General features: G+C 44.5%; 1 protein-coding gene across 1 annotated transcript in view; it reads right to left on the reverse strand.

The window, feature by feature from the left end:
- ZRANB3 (zinc finger RANBP2-type containing 3) overlaps positions 1 to 26,396 on the reverse strand; it is a gene marked incomplete in the record, with an annotated part of 393,324 nt that overhangs the window by 71,184 nt on the left and 295,744 nt on the right. Inside the window, 2 exon segments of the mRNA XM_077447813.1 lie at positions 1,689 to 1,780; positions 12,162 to 12,371. Of these exon segments, the coding sequence (XP_077303939.1) occupies positions 1,689 to 1,780; positions 12,162 to 12,371 (302 nt within the window).

The raw sequence follows: 26,396 nt of genomic DNA on the forward strand, positions 1-26,396 counted from the left end.
GAGGGGGGGATTCAGCGGGATACACAGAGCAAGTATGCAGGAGACTTGGAGGGGGGGAGAAGACATAAAATCAGGAGGGGCCGGCGGGGAGGAACGCATCACAAGAGGTCTGACTAAAAACAATCTCTTAGCAGCAGGGACCTGATCTACCCATCAGCTAGCTGTGATTGACAGGTAGATCGAAGAGGAAGCTGTCATGGGGCCCCCTACTGGCAATGCCTGAATGGTCAGGTGTGCGGTACTTACTATTGGGAGCTGTGTCGGCGGCTGCTGGTGGTGTAGCACCTGCCACACAGCTCACATACTTCAAAGTCTTGCGGGACGCGGCTGCTAACGGGAACTGACTTTTTGTGGAAAAAGTACAGGAACTCCGTTCCCATGCGTTCCCGCAGGACTTGAGCCCTGGCTATGTATCTTGGAAAGTGATCATCTGCCAGGGCAGTTCTATGAGGATTTTTATAAAGAACAGTCAAAGTGGCATTCCAGTCATAACCTAACTAATTCTAAACCTACTCCCACCCCCATTCTAAGACTATTCTATCTAAACCTGTAAAGAAAAGATTGCTAGGTTAACCTATTCTGAAGCCATTCTGATCTGGTCTCCAGTGGTGGCTTCGGTGTCCTGGAAAATGCCTAGGAGATGACATTACCCATAGACTTATTATGCTGCATCTGCTGTCGGCTGCCTCTCCTGCCACCACTGACAGCTCAGCCTGGGATCAGAGTGGCTTCCGCATAGGTAAGTATACCTACAGGGTTAGAATGGGAGTAGATTTAGTGTTAGTTATGACTGGAGTTCCACTTTAAGAACTCCAGGGTTACTTTTAAAATCCATAAAATAGTAAAGACTGGAAATTAGGTGTCATTTCACTAAGACCTCACTTTAAAGAAGTTATTTTTCGTTTTTATTTAAAATCCATGCCAGGGTGTGCAATAATCTTCTTGCCAGGTTCCTGATCATTGAGTAACACTCAAAAGGAGAGCAAGCTCCATGCAAAACAGGGAGTGAATTTGGCGGAGTGTAGCAAAACAGTTAACAGTGATTTAGCATATGCTGCGCTTAAATTTAGCCATTCTTGATCAAGAAATACTTGACGTGATTGTAGCCCTATTAGTGAGTACTGCTTGGACCTTGAAGAAGGGGACATACCCCGAAAGCTTGTCCTGAAAATTTGTATGTTAGTGCAGATAAAAAAAAAAAAGTATCACGGACAGTACTCAATTTTCTCTTGATCAAGAAATCAAATCAAAGATATCACTTTTATACTGAAAGGGATTGAAAGTAAGAGCCTGACCAGTAGCTATCAGCAATACAGAGAGATGTATTTTCTCCACCCCAGTGTGAACAAGTATAAGCAAGCTTTATTTAGAAACATCACCCCCCCCCTTCATGAAACGCTGCCCGGGGTTGATATAAGGTTACAGAGAGTGAATGCGGAGCCCCAGATGTGTTCGGAGGGTCTGGGTAGAATTGAGAGCTCGCAATCAAAGTGTTGCGGACAGACCGCTGAGAGCTTGCCGTTAATCTCCTCTCTGGCAGAGAAGACAATATGGCTTTTTAATTCAATAAACTGCAATCCCAGCTGGCACCGGAGCTGCTCAAATATCAGTGAGACAATAAGCAGCTCTCCCATGGACGTCTTATTTTATTTCCTTCTAATCTGCAAGCCTCTTCCATGTGTACATACCTTGCTATATAAATAGATGCGGTCCGTGTGCCTACTGGCACAGAACATTAATCCATCATACGCTGGGAAGGCAGTGGAGCTGTGACAATGCTCTGCAATGAAGCACAATATGTAGGACAGTGAGTATGGATTTGAGATGTTGTTTATAAGGCAGGCAGCCACCAGGGAAAAGAAGAGTTTAATAGGAGATATATGAGTGAGGTGAGGAGAGTCTTTGGGGAAAAAGAGCAAGGAGAGGGGAAAAGGAGGTGAAATGCTCAGGTGGATGTAAAGAGGTAAAAAAAAAAAAGTTGGAGAGAATGAGATATGAGATGGTGAGAGAGCCATAAAGAGAGTGAAACAAATTGAACAAGGAAAGATTATTGTGATCAGGCAGAGAAAAGAAGGAACATATAATAAATGCAAAAGCCGGAGGGGAAAAAAGGGGGACAGAAGATAATAAGGCTCAGGTGGATGTAAAGAGGAGAGAGTATGAGATGGTAAGAAAGCCATAAAGAAAAGAAAATAGGTAGATCAGGAACTACAATTCCCATCATGCCTAGTCATGTCTGTGAATGTCAGAGTTTTACAATGCCTCATGGGATGTGTAGTTTCACAACAGCTGGAGGGCCGTAGTTTGAGGATCCCTGTGGTAGAACAAAGAGAGACTATTGGGATCAAGAAGAAAAAAAAAAAAGAAGGTAACAAAGTAAATTCCAAAGGGTTGGGGAAAAGTGAGAGGCAAAAAAAAGAGGTGTAAAGAAGAGAAAAAGAAGTAGGAAAGAATGAGATGAGAGGTCAACAGAGCCGTAAAGAGTGAAACAAGAACAAGGAAAGATTACTGGGATCAGGATGAAAAAGAAGAAACATATAATAAATGCAAAAGTGGTTTGGGGAAAAAAAAGGGAACGAGAGATGAAATGCTCAGGTGGAAGTAAAGGGGGAATGGAGCAGAGAATAAGATATGAGATGGTAAGAGAGCCATAAAGAAAAATTAACTAGGTAGAACAAGGAAACACTATTGGGATCAAGATGGCAGAAGAAGGAACACACAGTAAATGCCAAAGGGTTGAAGGAAAGTGACAAGGATAAGGAGATGAAATGGTCAGATAGATGTTAAGAAGATAGAACGAAGTAGGAGAGAATGAATGAGATACGAGATGTGAGAGAGCCATAAAGAAACTGAAACAAGTAAAACAAAAAGATTATTGGGATTACGAAGAAAAAAAAGAAGGAACATAATAAATGCAAATGTGGTTGTAGAAAAGCAAAAAAAAAAAAAAAAAAAAAAAAAGGGGGGGGGGGGGGAGGCAGAGGATGAAATGCTCCGGTGGATGTAAAGAGGAGGTGAAGAAGTACGGTAGGAGAAAATGACATGTGAGAAAATGAAAGTGAAATAGGTAGAAAAAGGGAAGATTATTGTGATCAGGGAAAAAAAAGAAGGAGCATATAGTAAAAGTGGTTGGGGAAAAGTGGGCAAAAGGAGGTAAAATGCTCCGGTGGAGTGGATGTAAAGAGGAAAAAAAGTAGGAGAGAATAAGGATATGAGAGTGTAAGAAAGCCATAAAAAAGTGAAATAAGTACAACAAGGAGAGAGTATTGGGATGAAGAAGAAGAAAAAAAAAAGAAACATACAGTGCCTTGAAAGAGTATTCATAACCCTTGAAATTTTCCACATTTTGTCATGTTACAACCAAAAACATAAATATAACAGCAATTTTCAAGTCCTGCCACAGATTCTCAATTGGGTTTAGGTCTGGACTTTGACTGGGCCATTCTAACACATGAATATGCTTTGATCTAAACCATTCCATTGTAGCTCTGGCTGTATGTTTGGGGTCATTGTCCTGTTGGAAGGTGAACCTCTGACCCAGTCTCAAGTCTTTTGTAGACTCAAACAGGTTTTCTTCTAAGATTGCTCTGTATTTGGCTCCATCCATCTAACCATCAACTCTGTCCCTGTTGAAGAAAAGCATACCCACAACATGATGCTGCCATCACCATGTTTCACAGTGGGGATGGGGTGTTCAGGGTGATGTGCAGTGTTAGTTTTCCACCACACACAGAATTTTGCTTTTAGGCCAAAAAGTTCAATTTTGGTCTCATCTGACCAGAGCACCTTGTTGTTTGCTGTGCCCCCCACATGGCTTCTTTGTGGCTTTATTTCAACAATTACTTTCTTCTTACCACTCTTCATAAAGGCCAGATTTGTGGAGATCACGACTAATAGTTGTCCTGTGGACAGATTCTCCCACCTGAGCTGTGGATCTCTGCAGCTCCTCCAGAGTTACCATGGGCCTCTTGGCTGCTTCTCTGATGAAAGCTCTCCTTGCCCGGCCGGTCAGTTTAGGTGGACGGCCATGTCTTGGTAGGTTTGCAGTTGTACCATACTCTTTCCATTTTCAGATGATGAATTGAACTGCTTTAAACTTCTCCACAAGTTATACCTGACCTGTCTGGTGTGTTCCTTGGCCTTCATGATGCTGTTTGTTCCCTAAGGTTCTCTAACGCAGTGGTCATCAACCCTGTCCTCAGGGCCCACTAACAGGCCAGGTTTTCTGTATTACCTTGGGCAGATGCAGACTAGAATACTGCAATCACTGAGCAGCAAATTATATTACCTGTGATTTATTTCTGATATCTTGCAAACATGGCCTGGTAGTGGGCCCTGAGGACAGGGTTGATGACCACTGCTCTAACAAACCTCTGAAGTCTTCACAAAACAGCTGTATTTATAGTGAGAATAAGTTACACACAGGTGGATCCTATTTACTAATTAGGTGATGTCTGAAGAAATTTGGTTCCACTAGATTTTAGTTAGGGGTTTCAGAGTAAAGGGGGCTGAATACAAATGCACTCCACACTTTTCAGATATTTAGCTGTAAAAATGTTGGAAAACCATTTATCATTTTCCTTCCACTTCACAATAATGTACCACTTTGTGTTGGTCTATCACATAAAATCCCAATAACATACACTGACATTTTTGGTTGTAACATGACAAAATGTGGAAAACTTCAAGGGGTATGAGAAACTTTTTTCAAAGGCACTGTACAGTAAATGCTAAAGGATTGGAGAAAAGTGAGACTGAAATGGTCAGATAGAGGTAAAGAAGATAGAAAGAAGTAGTGGAGAATGAGAAATGAGATAGTGAGTGAGCAATAAAGAAAGTGAAATAGGTTGAACAAAGAAAGTTTATTGGGATCAGGAAGAGAAATAAAGAAAAAAATAAAGTAAATAATAAAAGGAATAAATAAAATATGTCCCACAAGAGTCGGGGGGGGGGGAGAGATACTGCAGGAAGAGAAACTCTTAGAGTACAGGGGTAAATGGAGAGTAATCAACAACAGTACTGTAATATTTAAACTTAAAGAGGAAGTAAACCCTGGTGAGTTTACTTCCTCTTCCATTCCCTGCAAAGGTAAAGCATAATGGACTACTATGCATCGCATAGTAGTCCATTATGTGTCACTTACCTGACACAGGAGCCAGCGAAGTCGCCGCTGTACCCTGTAGTCTGCTGCATCCATCTTGTTGGTGGGGTCTCGCAGCTCCGCCGCTGTCATTCGGCGAAGCCGCGATGACGTCACTCCCGCGCATGCGCATGGGAGCCGACACGCGCGGCAGCTCCGTCGCTGGGAATGCCGCGCTCAGTGCGCGCCGTAGACACCGGTGCCTGTTTTCGGGCAAATATCTCCTAAACCGTATATGTTTAGGAGATATTGCTTGGACCTACAGGTAAGCCTTAATCTAGGCTTACCTGTAGGTCAAAGTGGTTTGTAAGGGTTTATAACCACTTTAACGTTTAAAGTGGTTGTAAACCTCAGACATGAAATATGGACAAAGCATATCCCTAGTGTGTGCTCGTCTCAATTAAGAGCACTAAGTGTCATTTCTGTTTACTGTCTCCTTTCTCTGCTATCAGCATGAATCACTTCTGACATTTTTTTCCTGACACCAACAGCAAAATGGTGACAAGGGAGGGCGCTTTAGCTGACTGACAGCCTCAGCTCTGTCCCTGTATACTGTGTGTGCTGTGTGCGTGTATGTGTGGGGCATGGGCGGGGGGGGGGGGTTATGTGTGGGGCATGGATGGGGGTGTTATGTGTGGGGCATGGGGGGGTATGTGTGGGGCATGGGGGGTATGTGTGGGGCATGGGGGGTGGTGGTATGTGTGGGGCGTGGGGGGGTGGTGGTATGTGTGGGGCGTGGTGGTATGTGTGGGGCGTTGGGGGGGGTGGTGGTATGTGTGGGGCGTGGGGGGTGGTATGTGTGGGGCGTGGGGGGTGGTATGTGTGGGGCGTGGGGGGTGGTATGTGTGGGGCGTGGGGGGGTGGTATGTGTGGGGCGTGGGGGGTGGTATGTGTGGGGCGTGGGGGGGTGGTATGTGTGGGGCGTGGGGGGGTGGCATGTGTGGGGCGTGGGGGGGTGGCATGTGTGGGGCGTGGGGTGGTGGCATGTGTGGGGCGTGGTATGTGTGGGGGGGTGGTATGTGTGGGGCGTGGGGGGGTGGTATGTGTGGGGGGGTGGTATGTGTGGGGCATGGGGGGGTGGTGGTATGTGTGGGGCGTGGGGGGGTGGTATGGGGGCATTGGTATGGGGGGGCATATGGGGGGGTGCTTAGTCCCTGCCCTCCAATCAGCTCTCAGAGATCTGAACACTGAGCTCTGCAGAGTGTAATTTCAGCTCCCCACCCCCTTTTTCCTGACTGCTCAGAAAGCTTGATAAATTCTGGACTTTGAATGGATGTAGAGAAGAGAAGACTGCAGATAAACAGGTACAACATATGTAGGAGGACTGGTTTCATTTCCGTGTATCACCTGAGGCCAGTCACTTTACTGGGTATTTGCAAGGGTTTACAACCACTTTAAAAAGTGTGAATTTTTTTTGCATAGTTAAATTGGTCCAGGTGTGACCAAAGTGAGCATGCGTATCTCATATTTGAGTGATCCCTGTAGAAGTTACAAATCACTGCAGTAGTCTCCGCTACTTTAGCAACAGCAGCGGCTTTCCAGGTTCAGTGTGTTCTCTGATTGGACATGGTGGAAAGGGTGGTGCCATCATAATCGCCTTGTCCAATCAGAGAAGGCCTTGTATCGATTTGTGAATGTTGTCAGTGCCTTGCAAGCGACCTACTGTGGGGGTTCTATGCACAAGGGCAACCGCTTGGTACAGGTCCCAGGCGACTGCTGCTTCCACAGGGATCACTCGGTTATGCAAACTTACAATGGTTCAAGCTGAACCAATGCAATGATTCTATAAAATTCATACGTGAGCTTTAAAGCCCAAATAAACTCAAAGTTTAAATTAGCTAAAAACCTTGCAAACGTGTGCAAAAGTCTTACAGTTGATTTTCTTCATAAAGCAGCCACAGTTTAATTGGAAAAATGTATTCCAAGCCAGTATGCTGCAGATGGCCCTTGTGTGGAAACAGTGGTCTCTCTGCAGAGGTTCATGACCCCCTGTCAAGTCAGAGCTACTGTACTTAAATCATGAAGGACAATGAGTTTTGCGGGGCTATAGGTATGACTCAGCAAGGGGTGTGTTGGACCTCTGCAGAGAGACCACTGAACCTTTAGACCACTCTGAAGCCCTGGCACATTCTTTATTCTATTTTTTTTTTTAAGTGAAAGAAAAAAGGGAACTACAAAAACCTCCTTAGAGCAGTGTGAAAAGCAAGCTTTTATGAAATTTTCGGCAAGCTTTGAGCAGCTTTCTCTAAGCCTTAAAGCACTTGTCAGCTTCTGTTTGGAAATATATATATATATATCTTAGTGAGAATGTCGATTGTCACTTTTAAAAAGCTGCTAGCAGGCTTCAATAGCCTGCTAGTAGCTTGTTTAAAAAGTGGCAATCAACACTTCCATAAAAATCTGTATTCAACATTTGGCAAGCTTTTGCTGCTTTGTTCCTCTGCTATTTGCATGAATCACTTCTGAAAATTTTTCCTGAAACCAAAAGAATGGTGGCAGGGAAGTGAGCTCCAGCACACAGCCTGTGATTGACAGCCCCAGTTCTGTTCATGTGAGCTGTGTGAAAGGGGAGGGTCATTTCTGTCTGCTGCCCCGTTCCTCTGCTATCAGCATGAATCACTTCTGACAGGTTTTCCTGACACCAAGAGAAAAAATACGATTTTAATAACAGCTTACCTGTAAAATCCTTTTCTTGGAGTACATCACGGGACACAGAGCCATAGTAATTACTATGTGGGTTATAGGCCACCTTCAGGTGATGGACAATGGCACAACCTTAAACAGTAAGTCCACTCCCTATATAATCCCTCCCACTACTGGAAGTACCTCAGTTTTTGTAGCAAAGCAATACACATGTATCAGAAGAGGGGACGGGACCTCAGTGTCCCACGATGTACTCCAAGAAAAAGATTTTACAAGTAAGCTGTTATAAAAATCATATTTTCTTTATCGTACATCACGGGACACAGAGCCATAGTAGTTACTATGTTGGATTTCCCAGAGCAATCCCAACTGAGGGGAGGGAGACACAACAATAGTAGGGCACCAAAAGACTAGATGACTTATACTGCCACCTGCAGCGCACTATGCCCAAAGGCGATATCCTCATGCCTTTTAACATCCACCTGATAGAATTGGGTAAATGTATGGACACCAAGTTGCGGCCTTACAGATTTGAGCCATGGAAGTGATGTACTGCCCGCAAGGCACTAACAGCCCTAGAAGAGTGCACTTGATTTGAGAGGGTGGAATCCTCCTCTTCAAACCATAAGCTTGAACAATTACTTGCCAAATCCATTTAGAAATAGTAGATTTTGATGCCACCTGTCCTTTTCTAGGACCTTCAGGCAACACAAACAAAACATCAGTTTTTCGGATCTGAGCAGTTGCCTTCAAGTAGATGTTGACTGCTCTCACCACATCCAGAGAATGTATTGATTTCTTTTTCGTAGAACAGGGTTCTGGAAAAAAATGAAGGTAGAATAATATCCTGGTTTAAATGAAAACCCAACACTACCTTTGTTAGAAAACTAGGATAAGAGCGCAATACTACCCTATCCTTGTGAATAATTAAGTATGGCTCTTTACAAGAAATACTCTGATAGCCTTCTTGCATAAAATATGGCTACCAGAAAAATGTGTTTACTTGTCAAAAGGGCCAAGGGAATATGCATCGGCTCAAAAGGCTGCTTCTGTGCCGACAGAACTAAATTCAAGTCCCAAGGGTTCATGGGTGACCTACCCAGAGGGTTAAGTCACGTTACCCGCTGAATAAAGCAACGGGCCAAAGAATGCGAAGCAAGTAGTCGTTGAAGTAATACCGATAAAGCCGAGACCTGGCCTTTGATAGAAATCAAGGCCAGCTTAATTTCTAACCCCATCTGCAGAAAGTCAAGGATTCTACATATGACATACTTCCTGGGGTGCCAACCCCTGGATTCACACCAGGAGACATATGCCTTCCAGACTCTGGAGGCTGGCTTCCTTGCATTAATCAAAGTAGATTCCACTAAACCGGACAACCCACGCTTCTTCAGAATGTGGGTCTCATTAGCCAAACCATTAAATTTAGGGTTGGTAAGGTAGGACAGAATACCGGACCCTGCGAGAGAACACCCATCAGTGCAGCATCATTAGCGCCCATCAGTGAAGGAGAAAAATTACTTCTTGACAAAATGTACCAACAGAAACTAAGAAAAACTTATATTTTTTTTCAAAATTTTCAGTCTTTTTTGTTTTTTTAGGAAAAAATAAAAACAAACACCAGAGATTACATACCACCAAAAGAAAGCTCTATCTGTGTGAAGAAAATGATAAAAATTTCCTATGGGTACAGTGTTGCATGACCACGCAATTGTCATTCAAAGTGCGACAACGCTGAAAAATGGCCTGGGCAGGAAGGGGGTGAAAGTGCCTGGCACAGCATTGAGGTGGTTAATGCGTGTTACTAATCAACACAAGCGTAAACAAGCCCTATAGGTTATGTAAACCAAATCTTTCAAATTGTAGATAAGCTTTAAAATGGTTGTAAACCCTTACAAACCACTTTGACCTACAGGTAAGCCTAGATTAAGGCTTACCTGTAGGTCCAAGAAATATCTCCTAAACCTATATGGTTTAGGAGATATTTGCCCGAAAACAGGCACCGCTGTCTACGGCGCATGCGCCGTAGACAGCGGCGCGCAGGCGCACTGAGCGCGGCATTCTCAGCGACGGAGCTGCCGCGCGTGTCGGCTCCCGTGCGCATGCGCGGGAGTGACGTCATCGCGGCTTCGCCGAATGACAGCGGCGGAGCTGCGAGACCCCACCAAGAAGATGGATGCGGCTCCTGTGTCAGGTAAGTGACACATAATGGACTACTATGCGATGCATAGTAGTCCATTATGCTTTGCCTTTGCAGGGAATGAAAGAGGAAGTAAACCCACCAGGGTTTACTTCCTCTAACACAATCCTTTTATTTTTAAAAGTCATATTCAATCTTTCTATTTCTGCAGCTTTTATCAAAAAAATAAATAAATACCTGGTGATCCTGCCCTAAACATCCTTGTCCAGGCCCTTCCTGTTCAACTATAACACTTGATGTCTCCTAATTGTGCTCCTGGGAAGGACTGCTGAGTATTGGGAAATCAGGGTGAAGTAAAAACCATGTAGGCGAGTGGTTAACACCCTGTTTACGGGAACAAGTACTGACCTTCCTTGAAAGACTTATACAAATGTAGCACCCTGATGTTTAGGCAGGGTTGCTAGTACATTTACCTGGCAGGTATAGTTGCCTTGGCCAATTGATTGGAGATCATTTGATCCCACCCCAATTCTGGAATTGCTGCATTTCTCCCTTCTGTCACTTGATGGCCGGGTATCTGGTGGCATTGGATAAGACGAGGACATTGCATGGACAGATTAGGAATGGATAGGATATCTCAGCCAATGGGTGGGGATCTTCTTGGGTCCCTTGGCCTGCCGGAAGAGTATTTATTTGGGTGAGGTCAGGTGATCGGTGTTCTGTGCTACCTGGACAGCTGTCTGGGTGGACGTGTGTTGTGCTGCCCTGGGCTGCTAGGCCAGAGCGTGAGGCCTATCCTGGGGACACCAGGCTGCTAGGCTTTTTGAGGGCCTATCCAGAAGCAACAGAGAGCAGCGTAGGGTTGGGACTGTGGCTTGCAGTCAAACCATAAGTAACAGTTCTGCTGGCCGGAGAACCTGTCGTGGTGAGAAGTAGAGGGGAAGCTGTCGCCACTAAGGGACCAATCACCTTATTACCAGGGACCACTGTGTGTAGCTGAAGCAAGTACCGGAGCAGTATTCTCACCAGCCAGCCAAGGTGACACTTGAAGAGCAGCCTTGTGTGCCAAGCCAGGGAAAGAGCAGGCCAGCTGGATGAAGCTTGAGGATTATCTGTGAGTGCCAAGCTAGGGACCCAGCAAGGAAGCAGGGGTGACGGGGAAGATAGACAGAAGGTTGGAAGAGCTCACGAGGTCCAGTGGCAGTGGATCACCAAGTCTAGTGAGAGAGACTGGGAACTCACTGGAGTGAACATCTAAAAGAAGTGATTGTAGAGGAAGTACAGAAGTTTATTACAATTTTGGTTAGAGACTGTTGTCATAGGAGACAGCAATCCTACATATGCAGACGTGGTGTCTTGCTGGGTGCCTTTCCCTGCATGGCTGTTTTCCTATAGAAGACTTAAAGTCTGCTAATTATCATTGCAACTACTTAAGGGTGTCCTGGCCCTAAACCCTCTCTCCCACAGTTCTGTTCAAGAGAAAATTAATCTCTTTGCATTCAAGGGTCTGGCGCCCATGAATCTACCTTGCATTATACCCAACATGCCCTGTAACCCACTCTACACAGAAGGATGACAGCAGTCCCCAACGCTGGAGGTTTTCATTAGACCAAAGAGGACCCGGGACCTTGCTACACAAAAGCTAAACATGGAAGTGTTTGGAAATAGAGGCTCCGAAGACTACACCATGAACAATACAGGCAACACACTGGAAAGGCAGTTATATTGAACACAGTAGGAACTCAACAAAGTGAATGGAGACATGAAGACCACAGCTGGTAACCGAATAGAGCTTATAGAGAAAGTGATGAGAGCGCAGAGAGAAGACTGAGGCAATACTATCAGAATAAAGATAGACAAAGCCACAGGGAAGAAGCAGCAACAGGAATTGCCAGGACTAACAAGAGTTAAGAAATAAATCCACCGCTATATAGAGTAGGTCCATAAACAGCCGCAATACTCTCGCTTAGTCTAAGGACTGGATTAGCTGAACCTCTCCTGGCACAATAATAAAGTCTAGAGTCATCCTGGAATGGCTTACCTGATAGGATGCAAAAAAAACCCTGGCGCCAAGTGGTGATAAAAAGACATTATAAAAGGTTAATTAAACAAACAGAAGAACATTGAAAACTAATTCCCCAGCCTTAGCCAACTCCCTCTTCATCCAATAGAAAGTCTCTGTGACGATTAAACAGTCAGCGGCGTTGGTCATGGAGGGGAGCGTTCGATGAACATTACCTGGTTCAGTGGCTGTTGAGTTCTCCCCGGGGTGGCCTTCCAAGTTCTTGTTTTGAATGTTTGGTAAACGATCCCCTTGTAAGTCGCTTGGCTGAGCGGGGGGCGACTCCCGCTGAGCACAGTCGACAGGCTCATTATCCCCATCACTCAGTCTTTGATTTTCCTTCTCCGCCTCAATGCCAGGAACAACGGCTGCCTCATTTTTGGAGCCTGTCGTTGGGTAAAAGGAAACAATAAGCTGTCAGTCTTCTGCAAAGCAACGTATTAAGGTCCTGCTGAAAAAACGCATTAAGAGATGTGATAGCTGCAGCGTGCTCCTGAACACCTGAGTGGCCCTCCATGACCTGGCCGCTACCTATGGATACAACACACATTACCTTACACGGCAGGATGGCTTTCCTGGTTTTAGCAATATACGGACCTAGGCTTTCTTTATGTCTCAGATGTGCGGTGCTTTCGTTCTGCTTTTATGTTACAATAAATTTACAAGTTTTCCTATTGTCACAAATGGGCAAGAAAAAAACAAAAGTGTTTGCTGCAGTTCAGTAACCCTTAGCCACTTGGGTACCAACAATAACCCTTCAATACCAGGCCACTTTCCAGTGTTGTGATAGTTTGACTGATAATTACACTTAGGCTCGGTTCACACAGGGGCAACTTGTCCAGGCGACTTAGCCGCCTAACAAGTCGCCCTTCCGTTCTGTACTATGGAACCGTTCTAATAGGAGCGACTCAAGTCGCTCCGACTTAGAAAAAAGGTTCCTGTACTATTTTTGGGGCGACTTCAGGCGACTTGCATTGACTTCTATACAGAAGTCGTTTTGCAAGTAGCCGCTGAAGTCGTTTGCAGGTCGCGTCTGTGAGTCGCGCTACAAGTCATGCCGCCCCTGTGTGAACCGAGCCTAACATGCAACACCCACATGAATCATCATCGTTTTACCTTTTCTATTTTATATATATATATATATATATATATATATATATATATATATATATATATATACACACACACACACACACACACACACACACACACACACACACACACACACACTGTATCTCACAAAAGTAAGTACACCCCTCACATTTTTGTAAATATTTTATTCTATCTTTTCATGTGACAACACTGAAGAAATGACACTTTGCTACAATGTAAAGTAGTGAGTGTACAGCTTGTATAACAGTGTAAATTTATTGTTCCCTCAAAATAACTCAACACACAGCCATTAATGTCCAAACCGCTGGCAACATAAGCGAGTACACCCCTAAGTAAAAATGTCCAACTTGGGCCCAAAGTGTCAATATTTTGTGTGGCCACCATTATTTTCCAGCACTGCCTTAACCTCTTGGGCATGGAGGTCACCAGAGCTTCACAGGTTACCACTGGAGTCCTCTTCCACTCCTCCATGATGACATCACAGAGCTGGTGGATGTTAGAGACCTTGCGCTCCTCCACCTTTCGTTTGAGGATGCCCCACAGATGCTCAATAGGGTTTAGGTCTGGAGACATGCTTGGTCAGTCCGTCACCTTTACCCTCAGCTTCTTTAGCAAGGCAGTGGTCATCTTGGAGGTGTGTTTGGGGTCAATATGTTGGACTACTGCCCTGCGGCCCAGTCTCCGAAGGGAAGGGATCATGCTCTGCTTCAGTGTGTTACAGTAAAATGTTGACATTCATGGTTCATTAATTAACTGTAGTTTCCCAGTGCCAGCAGAGACACTAGAGAATAAAATGGTGGTTGTTGCAATTTTTTATGTTGCATGGTATTTGCACAGCGTTTTTTTTGTTTTAATGCAATTTTTTGGGGGGAAAAAATACACTTTAAAGGATAAGTTCAGCTTTCGTAATGTTTACATGTTACACCCATATTCAGGGTGAAATGTGTAACATGTTATGAATGGACTGGCCCCCACACATTCCCGATTCCCACTGTGACTGCCTGGCCACGTCACTCATTTTCAGTGTCCTGTGAATGGAAAACTACAAGGCTCGGCAGCCTTTGCGGCTGTTGGCATGTCGTTTTCAGTGAGCTACCATGGCGCTGTGAGCGATGTGGTAGTTCATCAAGTCTGTCAGAATGTGTCGGCTTCCTCATATGAGGTATGAGGAAGCCGATACACTGACAGATCTGCAGGAGACCTGTATGGCACCAGCAGTCTGCTGATCGCGATTGCAATGCTTTACAGGTCCATAAAGACATGGATGAGCGAGTTTGGAGATGAGGAACGTGCCTGACCTCAACCCAATAGAAAACCTTCAGGATGAATTAAAGCAGATTGAGCTAAGTCTTCTCAGCCGACATCAGTGCCTGACCTCACAATTGGGCTTCTGGAAGATTGGTAAAACATTCCCATAGACACACTCCTAAACCTTGTGGACAGCCTTCCCAAAAAAGTTGAAGCTGTTATAGCTGCAAAGGGTGGGCAATGCAATATTGAACCCTACCGACTAACAATGGGATGCCATTATAGTTCATGTGCGTGTAAAGGAAGGAGTCTCAATACTTTTGGTAATAAGGAGAGTATGCAGCACCTTCAAAAAGTATTTCCTGAGTACTCCTGAGTCAATACTTTGTAGAACCACCTTTCGCTGCAATTACAGCTGCAAGTTTTTTTGGGGATGTCTCTACCAGCTTTGCACATCTAGAAAGGGACATTTTTGCACATTCTTCTCTTCAAAATAGCTCAAGCTCTGTCAGATGGTTGGAGAGCGTCTATGAACAGCAAGTCTTGCCACAGAATCTAAACTGGATTTAGGTCTGGACTTTGTCTGGGCCATTCTAACACATGAATATGCTTTGATCGAAACCATTCCATTGTAGCTCTGGCTGTACGTTTAGGTTTGTTGTCTTACTGGAAGGTGAACCACCACCCCAGTCTCAAGTTTTTTGCAGACTAACAGGTTTTCTTCTAAGATTGCCCTGTTTTTGGCTCCATCCATCTCCCCATCAAATCTGACCAGATTCCCTGTCTCTGCTGAAAAAAAGCATCCTCACAAAGTGATGTTGCCACCACCATGTTTTACGGTGGGGATGGTGTGTTATGCGTGATGTGCAGTGTTAGTTTTACGGCACACATAGCGTTTTGCTTTTAGGCCAAACATTTTTATTTTGGTCCCATTGGACCAGAGCACCTTCTTCCACGTCTGCTGTGTATCCAACATGGCTTCTCGCAAACTGTAAACGGGACTTCTTATGGCTTTCTTTCAACAACAATCTTGCATAAAGGCCAGATTTGTGAAGTGCACGACCAATAGTTGTCCTGTTGACAGATTCTCCCACCTGAATTGTGTATCTCTGAAGCTCCTCCAGAGTTACCATGGGCTTCTTGGCTGCTTTTTGGATTAATGCTCTCCTTGCCCGGCCTGTAAGTTTAGGTGGACGGCCATGTCTTGGTAGGTTTGCAGTTGTGTCATACTTGTGTCATACTCCTTCCATTTTCGCACGATGGATTGTACAGTGCTCCCTGAGATGTTCAAAGCTCGGGATATTTTTTTTATAACCTAACCCTGCTTTAAAATTCTCTGCAACTTTATCCCTGACCTGTCTGGTGTGTTCCTTGGCCTTCATGATGCTGTTTGTTCACCAAGGTTCTCTCACAAACCTCTGAGAGCTTCACAGAACAGTTGTAATTATACTGAGATTAAATTACACATTAGGGGACTTCTGAAGGTTATTGGTTCCCCTAGATTTTAGTTAGGGGTATTAGAGTAAAGGGGGCTGCTGAATACAAATGCACGCCACACTTTTCAGATATTTGTAAAAAATTTGGAAAATAACGTATTATTTTCCTTCCACTTCACAATTATGTGCCACTTTGTGTTGGTCCATCACATACATTCCCAATAAAATACATTTATGTTGTATTTAGAAGATTTCAAGGAGTATGAATACTTTTTTAAGGCACTGTATAGATATATATATATATATTTTGTTAAGGAAAAAAAGACCAAAAAATAAATAAAACAATTTTCCCTTACTTTCTGTTATAAAACGTACGCCAGTAAGTAAAAACCCTTAAAATGCCCTCCTTTTTGGAAACTGGACACCCCAAGTCAATATCCTTTTGGAAATTAAGAAGCACGCTGGTACTGAGAGAGTTGGAAGCTTGGTAATACTGCACTAGATATAGCCCATCAATAATGTACAGGTCAGACACAGAGGGAAGAAGTAGTGAGAGGGGTAAAGTACAGGCGACATACAGGAGGATAATGGAGATGAAGGGGTTAAATGTATAGGATACGGGAGGTGAGGGGTTAATGTATACAGGTCACACAGAGGCAGGTTTGGAATAAGATGTAAAGGGGTGGAGGGGTGTATGAAAGGGTTAAAAAATTATTCCACAATCAAAATAATCAAATCTGCTTTCTACCCCTCATTCATGAATTCCACCTTCCTCCCTTCCCTGAGCTGTGAGGAAACGGGAGTGCTGTCAGATTTGTCCATCACAGTGAACAAAAGGCACAGAGCCACTCCGATTGGCTCTGTGCTGGTTATCAGTGTGTTAAACAGCGTTCTCAGTTTGTGGTGCTTAGATACAGTTGAATTCCACTTTAAAGCCTCACTCAGCCCAAAGCTGATCCTCCATTACAGTCACAGTAGGGTAAGGTTTAATTTGCCACCCTACAGGCCTACCTCCCAAAAGAGGTAACACATTTTGGGCAGAGTTGCTTTTTTTGACATGTTATCACCTGCAAAAAATGCTTTGCCTTTCCACCATTCAGAAATTGGATGAAAGAACTGGGTTCCCGCTCTGTCAGTGTCTGGATTCATGTCAGCGTTAAAGTGTTACTAAACCCACAACAGTAAAATCAGTCTGTATATGCAGTAAAGCATGGGTAGGCAACCTTAGAGAGATGGAGATCCCGTTGCACTCAGAATGCAGGATTCAGGAGCGTGTTACGCTCAGAATGCAGGGTTCAGGAGTGCGTTACGCTCAGAATGCAGGGTTCAGGAGTGCGTTACGCTCAGAATGCAGGGTTCAGGAGTGCGTTACGCTCAGAATGCAGGGTTCAGGAGTGCGTTACGCTCAGAATGCAGGGTTCAGGAGTGCGTTGCGCTCAGAATGCAGGGTTCAGGAGTGCGTTGCGCTCAGAATTCTAGGATCAGGAGTGCGTTTCACACAGAATGCAGGGTTCAGGAGTGTGTTGCGCTCAGAATGCAGGGATCAGGAGTGCGGTGCGCTCAGAATGCAGGGATCAGGAGTGCGGTGCGCTCAGAATGCAGGGATCAGGAGTGCGGTGCGCTCAGAATGCAGGGATCAGGAGTGCGGTGCGCTCAGAATGCAGGGATCAGGAGTGCGGTGCGCTCAGAATGCAGGGATCAGGAGTGCGGTGCGCTCAGAATGCAGGGATCAGGAGTGCGGTGCGCTCAGAATAAAGGGATCAGGAGTGCCATGCGCTCAGAATAAAGGGATTTGGGGGTGTGATGGGAAGGGTGGTAGAGGACCGTGCTATAAACAGTGGGCATTAATTGTGCAAATAATTTAAACATCAATATTATTTTAAAATCACTGTAAAGTGCAACGTGCCAATATTGTGCCAAGTATCAACATAAATACATAACATTTCCATTTGTCTTATGTGTTCTGAAATTTTCCTGCTTGCTTTTTGCTGGATCTTTTCACCAATTCATGTGCCACCACCACCTCATAAAACGGGCACTCACCAGAGCTTAAAAAGAGATTTGCCTTTGGTTCATCTGGGATAACCACTCCACTGTTCTGGCTTAGCTCCAGCTAGTTTACTGCTAGGTATTGCTCATTTCTCCATAGCAATAATGGTGCCCCAAAAATAAAAAATCCATCATAGCGCAACATAAAATATTTATTTATTTTGAGTAAAAAAGTGCTGACAACAGGTAAAATGCAAACTCACACTTTAGGATGCCTCAAAACAGGCACAGAGTCTGTCCAGCTATATGTTTTTTTTGGGGGGGGGGGGGGGGGGGATCTGTCACACCGCTCCGTATCTCTAACCAAGCGTGCCTTACAGGCCTCGGTTTGGTACGGGTCCATGAACAGGAAGTGACGTTTAAAGTTAGCCAGAAGCCTCTAAGCGTTTCACATTCATACATACGTCATCAGGAAGCAAATAGGCTGTAGGATTATTGCTGAACCCCAAGAACAAAATAATTTAAAGGGGTTGAAAACCCTCAAGTTTTTTCACTCTAATGCATTAAGGTTAAAAACCTCTTTTAGTGAAGCATCCCCCCAGAGCCTCCCTTTTCCTTACCCAAACCCGGTCTATCCTACGCCGGGAACGAGCACACCAGCCAGTATCACGATTGGATAGATTGATAGCAGCGCAGCCATTAACTCCCGCTGCTGTCAATCAAATCCAATGACCCGGGGGCAGGGCTGGGTCCTGCTGTCTGTGGCAATAGACGCAACAGCAGGACACGGGAGCGTGCCTGCACGGGTGCCCCCGGGCAAGAGCGCTTCTCCGACGGAGCACTTGAGAAGAGGAGCCAGGAGCGCCGCTGGGGGACCCAAAAGAGGAGGATTGGGGCCACTCTGTGCAAAACCAACTGCACAGAGCAGGTAAGTATGACATGATTTTTTTTCTATTTACTTAGATATCCTTTAAGTATATTCCTCAAAAGCAATAAAGTATTACAATTTTAACCTTGAAACAGTAGCAATGACATCACTGTCACGTACATAGTTTGTGCAGATAGCAGAACTGTAGGAGGGACCCAGCAAGCTCCACCCACAACACTAACTGCAGAAAATTACAGGAAAGGGTGGAGACAAGACCAGCCACCCTGCACAAGGAGGGAGAGCAGAGCTGTGGGAGGTGCCCAGCAGGCTCCACCGACTCCAGGCTTTCTGCAGAAAACCACAGAAGGGGGTGGAGACAAGACCAGTCACCCTGCACAACGAGAGCGCGCAGAGCTGTGGGAGGGACCTAGCAAGCTCCACCCACAACCCTCTACCTGCAGAAAACTACAGGAGGGGGAGGAGACAAGACAAGTCACCCTGCACAAGCAGAGAGAGCAGAGCTGTGGGAGGGGCCCAGCAGGCTCCACCCACTGCAGGCTGCCTGCAAAAAAAAACACAGAAGAGGCGGAGACAAGACCAGTCACCCTGCACAAGGAGAGAGAGCAGAGCTGTGGGAGGGACCCAGCAAGCTTCACCCATGAACCTCTAAATGCAGAAAACTACAGGAGGGGGAGGAGACAAGTCAAGTCACCCTGCACAAGCAGAGAGAGCAGAGCTGTGGGAGGGGCCCAGCAGGCTCCACCCAATGCAGGCTGCCTGCAAAAAAACACAGAAGGGGTGGAGACAAGACCAGCCACCCTGCACAAGGAGAGAGTGCAGAGCTGTGGGAGGGACCCAGCAAGCTTCACCCACGACCCTCTACCTGTAGAAAACTACAGGAGGGGGCGGAGCCAAGACCAGTTACCCTGCACAAGGAGAGAGAGCAGAGCTGTGGGAGGGACCCAGCAAGCTTCACCCACGACCCTCTACCTGCAGAAAACTACAGGAGGGGTCGGAGACAAGACCAGCCACCCTGCACAAGGCGAGAGAGCAGCAGTGATCGGTCTTTATTACAGGAAGGAAAAGTCTCCCACTGGATCTGGAAGAAATACAGAAAGCACACCAAGATTCAAGAAGAATACACAGGAGGACTCTTGTATACAGACAATATTTGCTAATCCCCGACTAGAGCTATAATTTAATATATACATTTTTTGCATGTAATTGGGAACCAACAAATCTTATCGAGCGACCCCGACTTTAAAGAAACTTTCCTGGAATGCGTCAAACTTTACCTCACAGGATCTGGCAAACTGCAGCTAGTTACAATGTAATGCAAACGCAGCGTCATTAGTCAGTGAAAGAACTAAAAATCTATAATTTCATTGCCCTTTTCATCATAAATCTCCAGACGAGTGAAAGAAAACAGCAGGGCAATGAATGTTAGGCTTATTTGCTGCCATGGCAACAGGACCTCCGCTCCTGCCCATTGAATTCGCATCCTGCTGACATTAATCAGAAATGTCCATTTGTGCCAGCATAATGCCATGCCATCGCAGTTCTCAACATACGTTCTTGACAGAAATTGGCACCTTTCACTTTGTGAGGAGACGCGTTCACAGATTGATGCTCAGGTGGGATCTAGGGTCCCGTCTTCCCCCCCCCCCCCCCCTCCACGCTGACTTTTCAAATCTGCATAACCTCATTTGCCTCTTTTAGAAGCTGAGGCTATGCGGTGAAATTTGCTGTTAAGCGTATTATAACATTTAGAAGGTTGTATACAAATTACCCACTGCTGTAGCATCTAATTGTGTCGCTTACCGGGTCTCTTATTGGTGGAATTAATCCCCTAAATACCAGGGGGAAAAAATTTGCCGTCAAAGCTAAATGGTGGTTTGCAGGGAAAAAAAATGCCTTTTGAGTGTATTTGTAAAGCGCGGAGCCGAGAAAACTACTGCTGCAATGCCCACAGCCGCTATAAATGTCAAAGGGACTGAAACACGTTAGGCAGCTCCTGTAGAAGAGCTTGAATGTCAAGCATCTGTATGAGGAAGCTGTTTTTCAATACTTTATACAAATTACCGACTGTTATATACAGCCATTGCAAACATTGGTGGGAGGGAGGTGGATCTCACTGCATAGCGTGCACCTTGTGGTTCGGGTATGAAAGTTAGATGATAAGTACAGAAGTAAATATGGGGTCTTCATGAAAAGGACTGCAGAAAAAAATAATAAATGCCACACCACTATTCCAGAGTTCAATTGGAACTTGTACGGGTTGCACCGATACTAGCATCAGTGCCGATACCGAGTATTTGCACAAGTATCGTACTCGTGCAAATGCACTGATACCTGAAACCGATACTTTCAGGCTTGGTTCTTTGAGCTGTCAGTGGGTCTCCCCCATTGACAGCTGAAGTGTTAGGCCCCTTTCACACTGGGGCGGTGTGGGCGCTGGCGGTAAAACAGCTTTATTTTTAGCGCTGCTTTACCGTCATTTTAGTGGCAGTATTCGGCCGCTAGCGGGGCGCTTTTCCCCTTCTGCTACCGGCCAAGAAAAACCAAGTTAAAACCACGCAAAGCGTTGCGGCGCTTTGCCGGCTATAGCCGCGCTGCCCCATTCATTTCAATGGGCAAGAGCGGTGAAGGAGCGGTATACACACCGCTCCAAAGATGCTGCTAGCAGGACTTTTTTTTACCTTCCTGCCATCTCAGCACTCCAGTGTGAAAGCCCTCGGGCTTACACACTGGAGTGGGAGGAGCGGCTCTTTCAGGGAGCTTTGCAGATGCTATTTTTACCGCTGTAGCGCCTGCAAAGCGCCCCAGTGTGAAAGGGGTCTTAAACAAGTCCAGTAGTTGGAGCTGTAAAAAAAAAAGCAGCCGGAAACAACATTGCTCAGCCCTGAAACACAAAAATAAAAAGAAACATTGTTTCTTTTTGTGTCTTTCTGTTTCTTCATCTGCAGATCAAAGGGAAGTACAAATGTTCCTCTGTTTAACCCCTTAATAACCCTTCATTTACTACAATCAGCCTTCATTAACTCCCTATTCTCCTCCATTTAGTTATTTTCCTGCTTATTTTCTTTTGTTCACGTCGATTTTATAAAAGATAAACAATTAAAACAGTTTTTTGTTTGCTTTGTTAGTGAATATTTTTACATATGTATATTAACATATATTTACATATTTCACACTGAAAAAGTGCTAAAATAAAAATAACAAAAACATCAATTTAATTTGTTAATAACTTTTCAATGCTTTGTACCATTGCTCACAGCTGAAGTTAAAGCGGGATTCCACCCTAAAGTGGAACCTCCGCTGATCGGACCCCCCCCCCCCCCTCCGGTGTCACAATTGACACCTTTCAGGGGGGAGGGGGATGGAGATACCTGTCAAAGACAGGTATTTTCACCCACTTCCGGGCATAGACTCCCACGGGAGTCTACGCCATTTCCTGCCCTGCCGCGCTGTCTGCTGGGACACACACGGGTCCCAGTGACAGCGCGGAGATTTCCTATTGCGTGGCGCGGCTCGCGTATGCGCAGTAGGGAACCGTGAAGTGAAGCCGATTCGCTTCACTTCCTGATTCCCTCACCTAGAATGGCGGCGGCAGCAGCCGAGGCCCGAGTGGTCGATCGGCCTCGGCTGCCGGCATCGCTGGAACCCGGGACAGGTGAGTGTCCATTTATTAAAAGTCAGCAGCTGTACTATTTATAGCTGCTGGCTTTTACTATTTTTTTTTTTTGGCGGAATCCCTCTTTAAATCAAAACAGTTGCGGTAGGTATAGGTAATTGGTATCGGCGAGTAATAAAAAAAAAGTATCAGTATTTGTACTGATTGTAGAAAAAAATGGTATCGGTGCATCCCTAGTATTTATGGGATCAAAACAGTCCAAATAAAACAATGTTTCTTCTCTTTTACTAACACATTTCTAGAGGTTTGAGTACCTTCATCAGGGCTTAAACCATTTCTCCAGACCTCTAAAGATGAAGGACATCTTTACCATGTACCTCTCATCATAGGAGAATAGACACAGCTGCTCACTAAACATGATTTTAATTCCTAAATACGTTCTCTGCAAAAGAGGCCTTTGAAGGAGACGCGAGCTTCAAGCCTACCCACTCAGTACAGTGTTCCTAGCCATCATTCCTACTTTCAGTGACGTAATTTCCGTGCATTCCATGCTGGTTCCGTTTGACTTCCTGGTGGCCACCGAATGTGCTACAGACCTCTCTCTACCCCAGCAGCCCGTGGATGCCGTTTGGAAGATGTCAGGAGAGACCAGAGTGGCACTATACACCAGATAAACACCTTTGAAATTCAATCTTGAGGTCCACTCCTCCACATTCATCCACTGTGGACCAGATTCCGGCAGCACCTGCAGGACACAGGATCCTCAGCTGACATCCTCAAAGATGTGAAAGACAATCTACCCTGGTTTTATCCTGCGAGTGCTTTTATTCTTTTATATTAGAACTTCTCTGTGATACTGCACTTAGTGGTGCTTCTCTTCCTTCTCCCTTCCTGTAAAACTGTTATACTGCTGTCATTTTATTGCTAAAGAAATGTAACTCACTGGCGGAGTCTAGTCTTCTAACAAAAGAAAATACACTCACCTGCCACTTTGTTAGGTACACCTTGCACCTCCTTTTGCTTTCAGAACTGCCTTAATTCTTGCTGGCATAGATTTAACAAGGTGTTGTGCTCTATTGGATGAGATCTGGTGACTGTGGATGCCATTGGAGTACAGTGACCTTATTGTCATGCTCACGAAACAAGTGGTGAGATGATTGGAGCTTTCTGACATGGTGCATTATCCTGCTGGAAGGAGCCATCAGAAGATGGGTACAGTAGTCATAAAGGGGTGGACAAGATCAGCAACACTAATCAGGTAGGCCGTGGCATTTGAACGATGCTCAATTGGTACTAAGGGGCCAATATCCCCCACACAATTACACCACCACCACCACCCTGAACCATTGCTAAGGCAGGATGGATCCATACTTTCATGTTTAAGCCACCCTCTGAATGCTGATGCTAAAATCAAGACTCATCATACCAGACAGTTTTTCCAATCTTCTATCGTCCAATTTTGGTGAGCCTGTGCAAATTGTAGCCTCAGTTTGCTGTTTTCAGCTGACAGGAGTGGCACCGGGTGTGGACTTCTGATGCTGTAGCCCATATTCAAGGTTCGATGTGTTGTGCGTTCAGAGATGGTATTCTGCATACCTTGGTTGTAATGAGTGGTTATTTGCGTTTTTGTTTCCTATCATCTTGAACCAATCTGCCCATTCTCCCTGTGACCTCTGACATCAGCAAGGCATTTTTGTCCACACAACTGCCACTCACTGGTTATTTTCTCTTTTTCGGGCCATTCTCTGTAAACCTGAGAAGTGGTTGTGCGTGAACATTCCAGTAGATCAACAGTTTTTAAACTACTCAGGCCAGACAGTCTGGCACCAACAACCATGCCCCGTTCAAAGTCACTTAAATCCTCCTTCTTTCCCATTCTGATGCTCGTTTTGAACTTCAGCAAGTCACCTTCACCACGTCTAGATGCTTAGTTGCTGTCATGTGATTGGTCGATTAGCAATATGTGTTACCAAGAAATCGAACAGGTGTACCTAATAAAGTGTCCGGGAGTGTAAAAATGTAACGTGCGTCTGATTTTCTGCCTTCATCGGGGATTGGAACGTGCTGAAGAAAAAAAATCACACTTTGGAACAGTGGAGATAGACTGATTATTACAGTTAAATTGGGTAATCAGGACAAAACCGTAATGCCGGCTCCAGTCTCTGGTTGGGTTGAGGAAAAAAAAATATTAAAAGGCAACTCGACGGCAACAGGGCAAACAAGTAAATAAAAATAAACTAGTAGATGAAGAAAAATAACAAGTAAAACAAGTATATAAAGTAAAAAAAAAAGGGAAACAAATAAAGAAAAAACCTTGTTTAGTAAAAAGCGGATGAGTTTAAGTTTTGATGGTCCAACTTCATCAGGGCTTGGAGAATGTGGAAGAAAACACATTCTGGACCAATATCACATAGCTGCAAAGGGTGGGCCAACTCAGTATTGAACCCTACAGACTAAGACACGATTAAAGTTTGGTTTCACAATGCTTTTGACAACAAAATGTACTTTAAGTTTAGGAATAAAAAAATTAAAAAGCAATGCCAAGCAAAAAGTGAAACAAATAATAAAAGAAAAAAAAAGCATACACATTTCAGAGGTTCTGAAGGGCCACCTTCATCAGGGCTTTGAAAGTGCAAAAAAAAGAAATAAACCTGGACCAATAGAGATGATGTAATTTTATGGTTTATTTGGGTAAATATCAGGAGAAAAACAGAAAAGTCTGCTCCAGTTCCTGATTGGGTTCAAGGAAAAAAAATATTAAAAAGCAAGTCCAAGCGTTACGTGAAAACGCTTCCTATACCCTATACAACTGGCTTGGCATTTCCTACCTGCACAATAGGCCTATTTAAGATGCAAAGCAACCTACAATCTGTTCCCTTAAGAGATGTCTAGGGAAATTTTCCCTACATCAGATCTAATATCTAACCAGGACATGTCTCTGGATTAAGTGATCCAGTGCCTCATACCTCTTCTGTTGGTTTTCACTATTTGAACTTTCAAAAGTAAAAAAAAAAACTAGCCAAAGACTTAGCACAAGAAACACTCTCTATTACCTTTATCAGATAGAAAACCCTCTGGTGTGCAGCCCTGTGAATCAGTCTTCACTTTGTCACCAAGTCCTCCCTACCACCCCTACCCCTCTAGTCCACCTACAATAACTCAGCAGCCAAAGGTGCTATACTAGTAACTGAATTCATACATTGAGTGCAAATTAGGATTTCTAATTACAGGTACAATTTTATTAGTGATATTTGTTGTGCGCAGCTGGTTGACCATACCTATACTCTCATTGGTTGCCAATATCCTCTTGCTTTGAATGCTGGTAAAACTGATCCCGTAAAAAGCCAACATCTGCACACTTGATTCATATAACACAGAATATGTGAAAAGAGGCTGCAGTGCCAACCAGAAAAGTGAAAAGCCAGCTTAACCACTTAAAGTGGAAGTAAACCCATGGATTTAAACAGTTACAAAAAAAAAAAGGCATGCCGGGAATGCTAACTGCACATTGGCTGTGCTCTCGGCCGGGCCTCTTTTTGAGATCTGTTGTTTACAAGTTAAAAACTGTTTTTTTTTTACTAGAAAATTACTTAGAACCCCCAAACATAATACATTTGTTTTCTAACACCCTAGAGATAAAATGGTGGTCGTTGTAATATTTTCTGTCAGACCGTATTTGCGCAGCGGTCTCACAAGCACACTTTTTTTGGAAAAAAAACACTGTTTTGAATAAAAAAATAAGACAACAGAAAAGTTAGCCCAATTTTTATTTATATTGTGAAAGATAATGTTACGCAGAGTAAATTGATACCCAACATGTCACGCTTCAAAATTGCGACAAAATTTTACGCTAAAAAATCTCCATAGGCGACGTTTAAAAAATTCTACAGGTTGCATGTTTTGAGTTACAGAGGAGGTCTAGGGCTAGAATTATTGCTCTCGCTCTACCAACCACGGTGATACCTCAAATACCTGTGATACCTGTGTGGTTTGAACACCTGTTTCATATGCGGGCGTTACTCACGTATGCGTTCGCTTCTGCACATAAGCTTGGCGAAATGGATCACATTTAAAACATTTTTTTTTTTCCTTATTTATTTTACACTGTTCTTTTAAAAATCAA

This window comes from Lithobates pipiens, unplaced genomic scaffold (genome assembly GCF_037356315.1).
Source record: "Lithobates pipiens isolate NorthernLeopardFrog02 unplaced genomic scaffold, aLitPip1_a1.2 Scaffold_22, whole genome shotgun sequence".
Classification (NCBI taxonomy): Eukaryota; Metazoa; Chordata; class Amphibia; order Anura; family Ranidae; genus Lithobates; species Lithobates pipiens.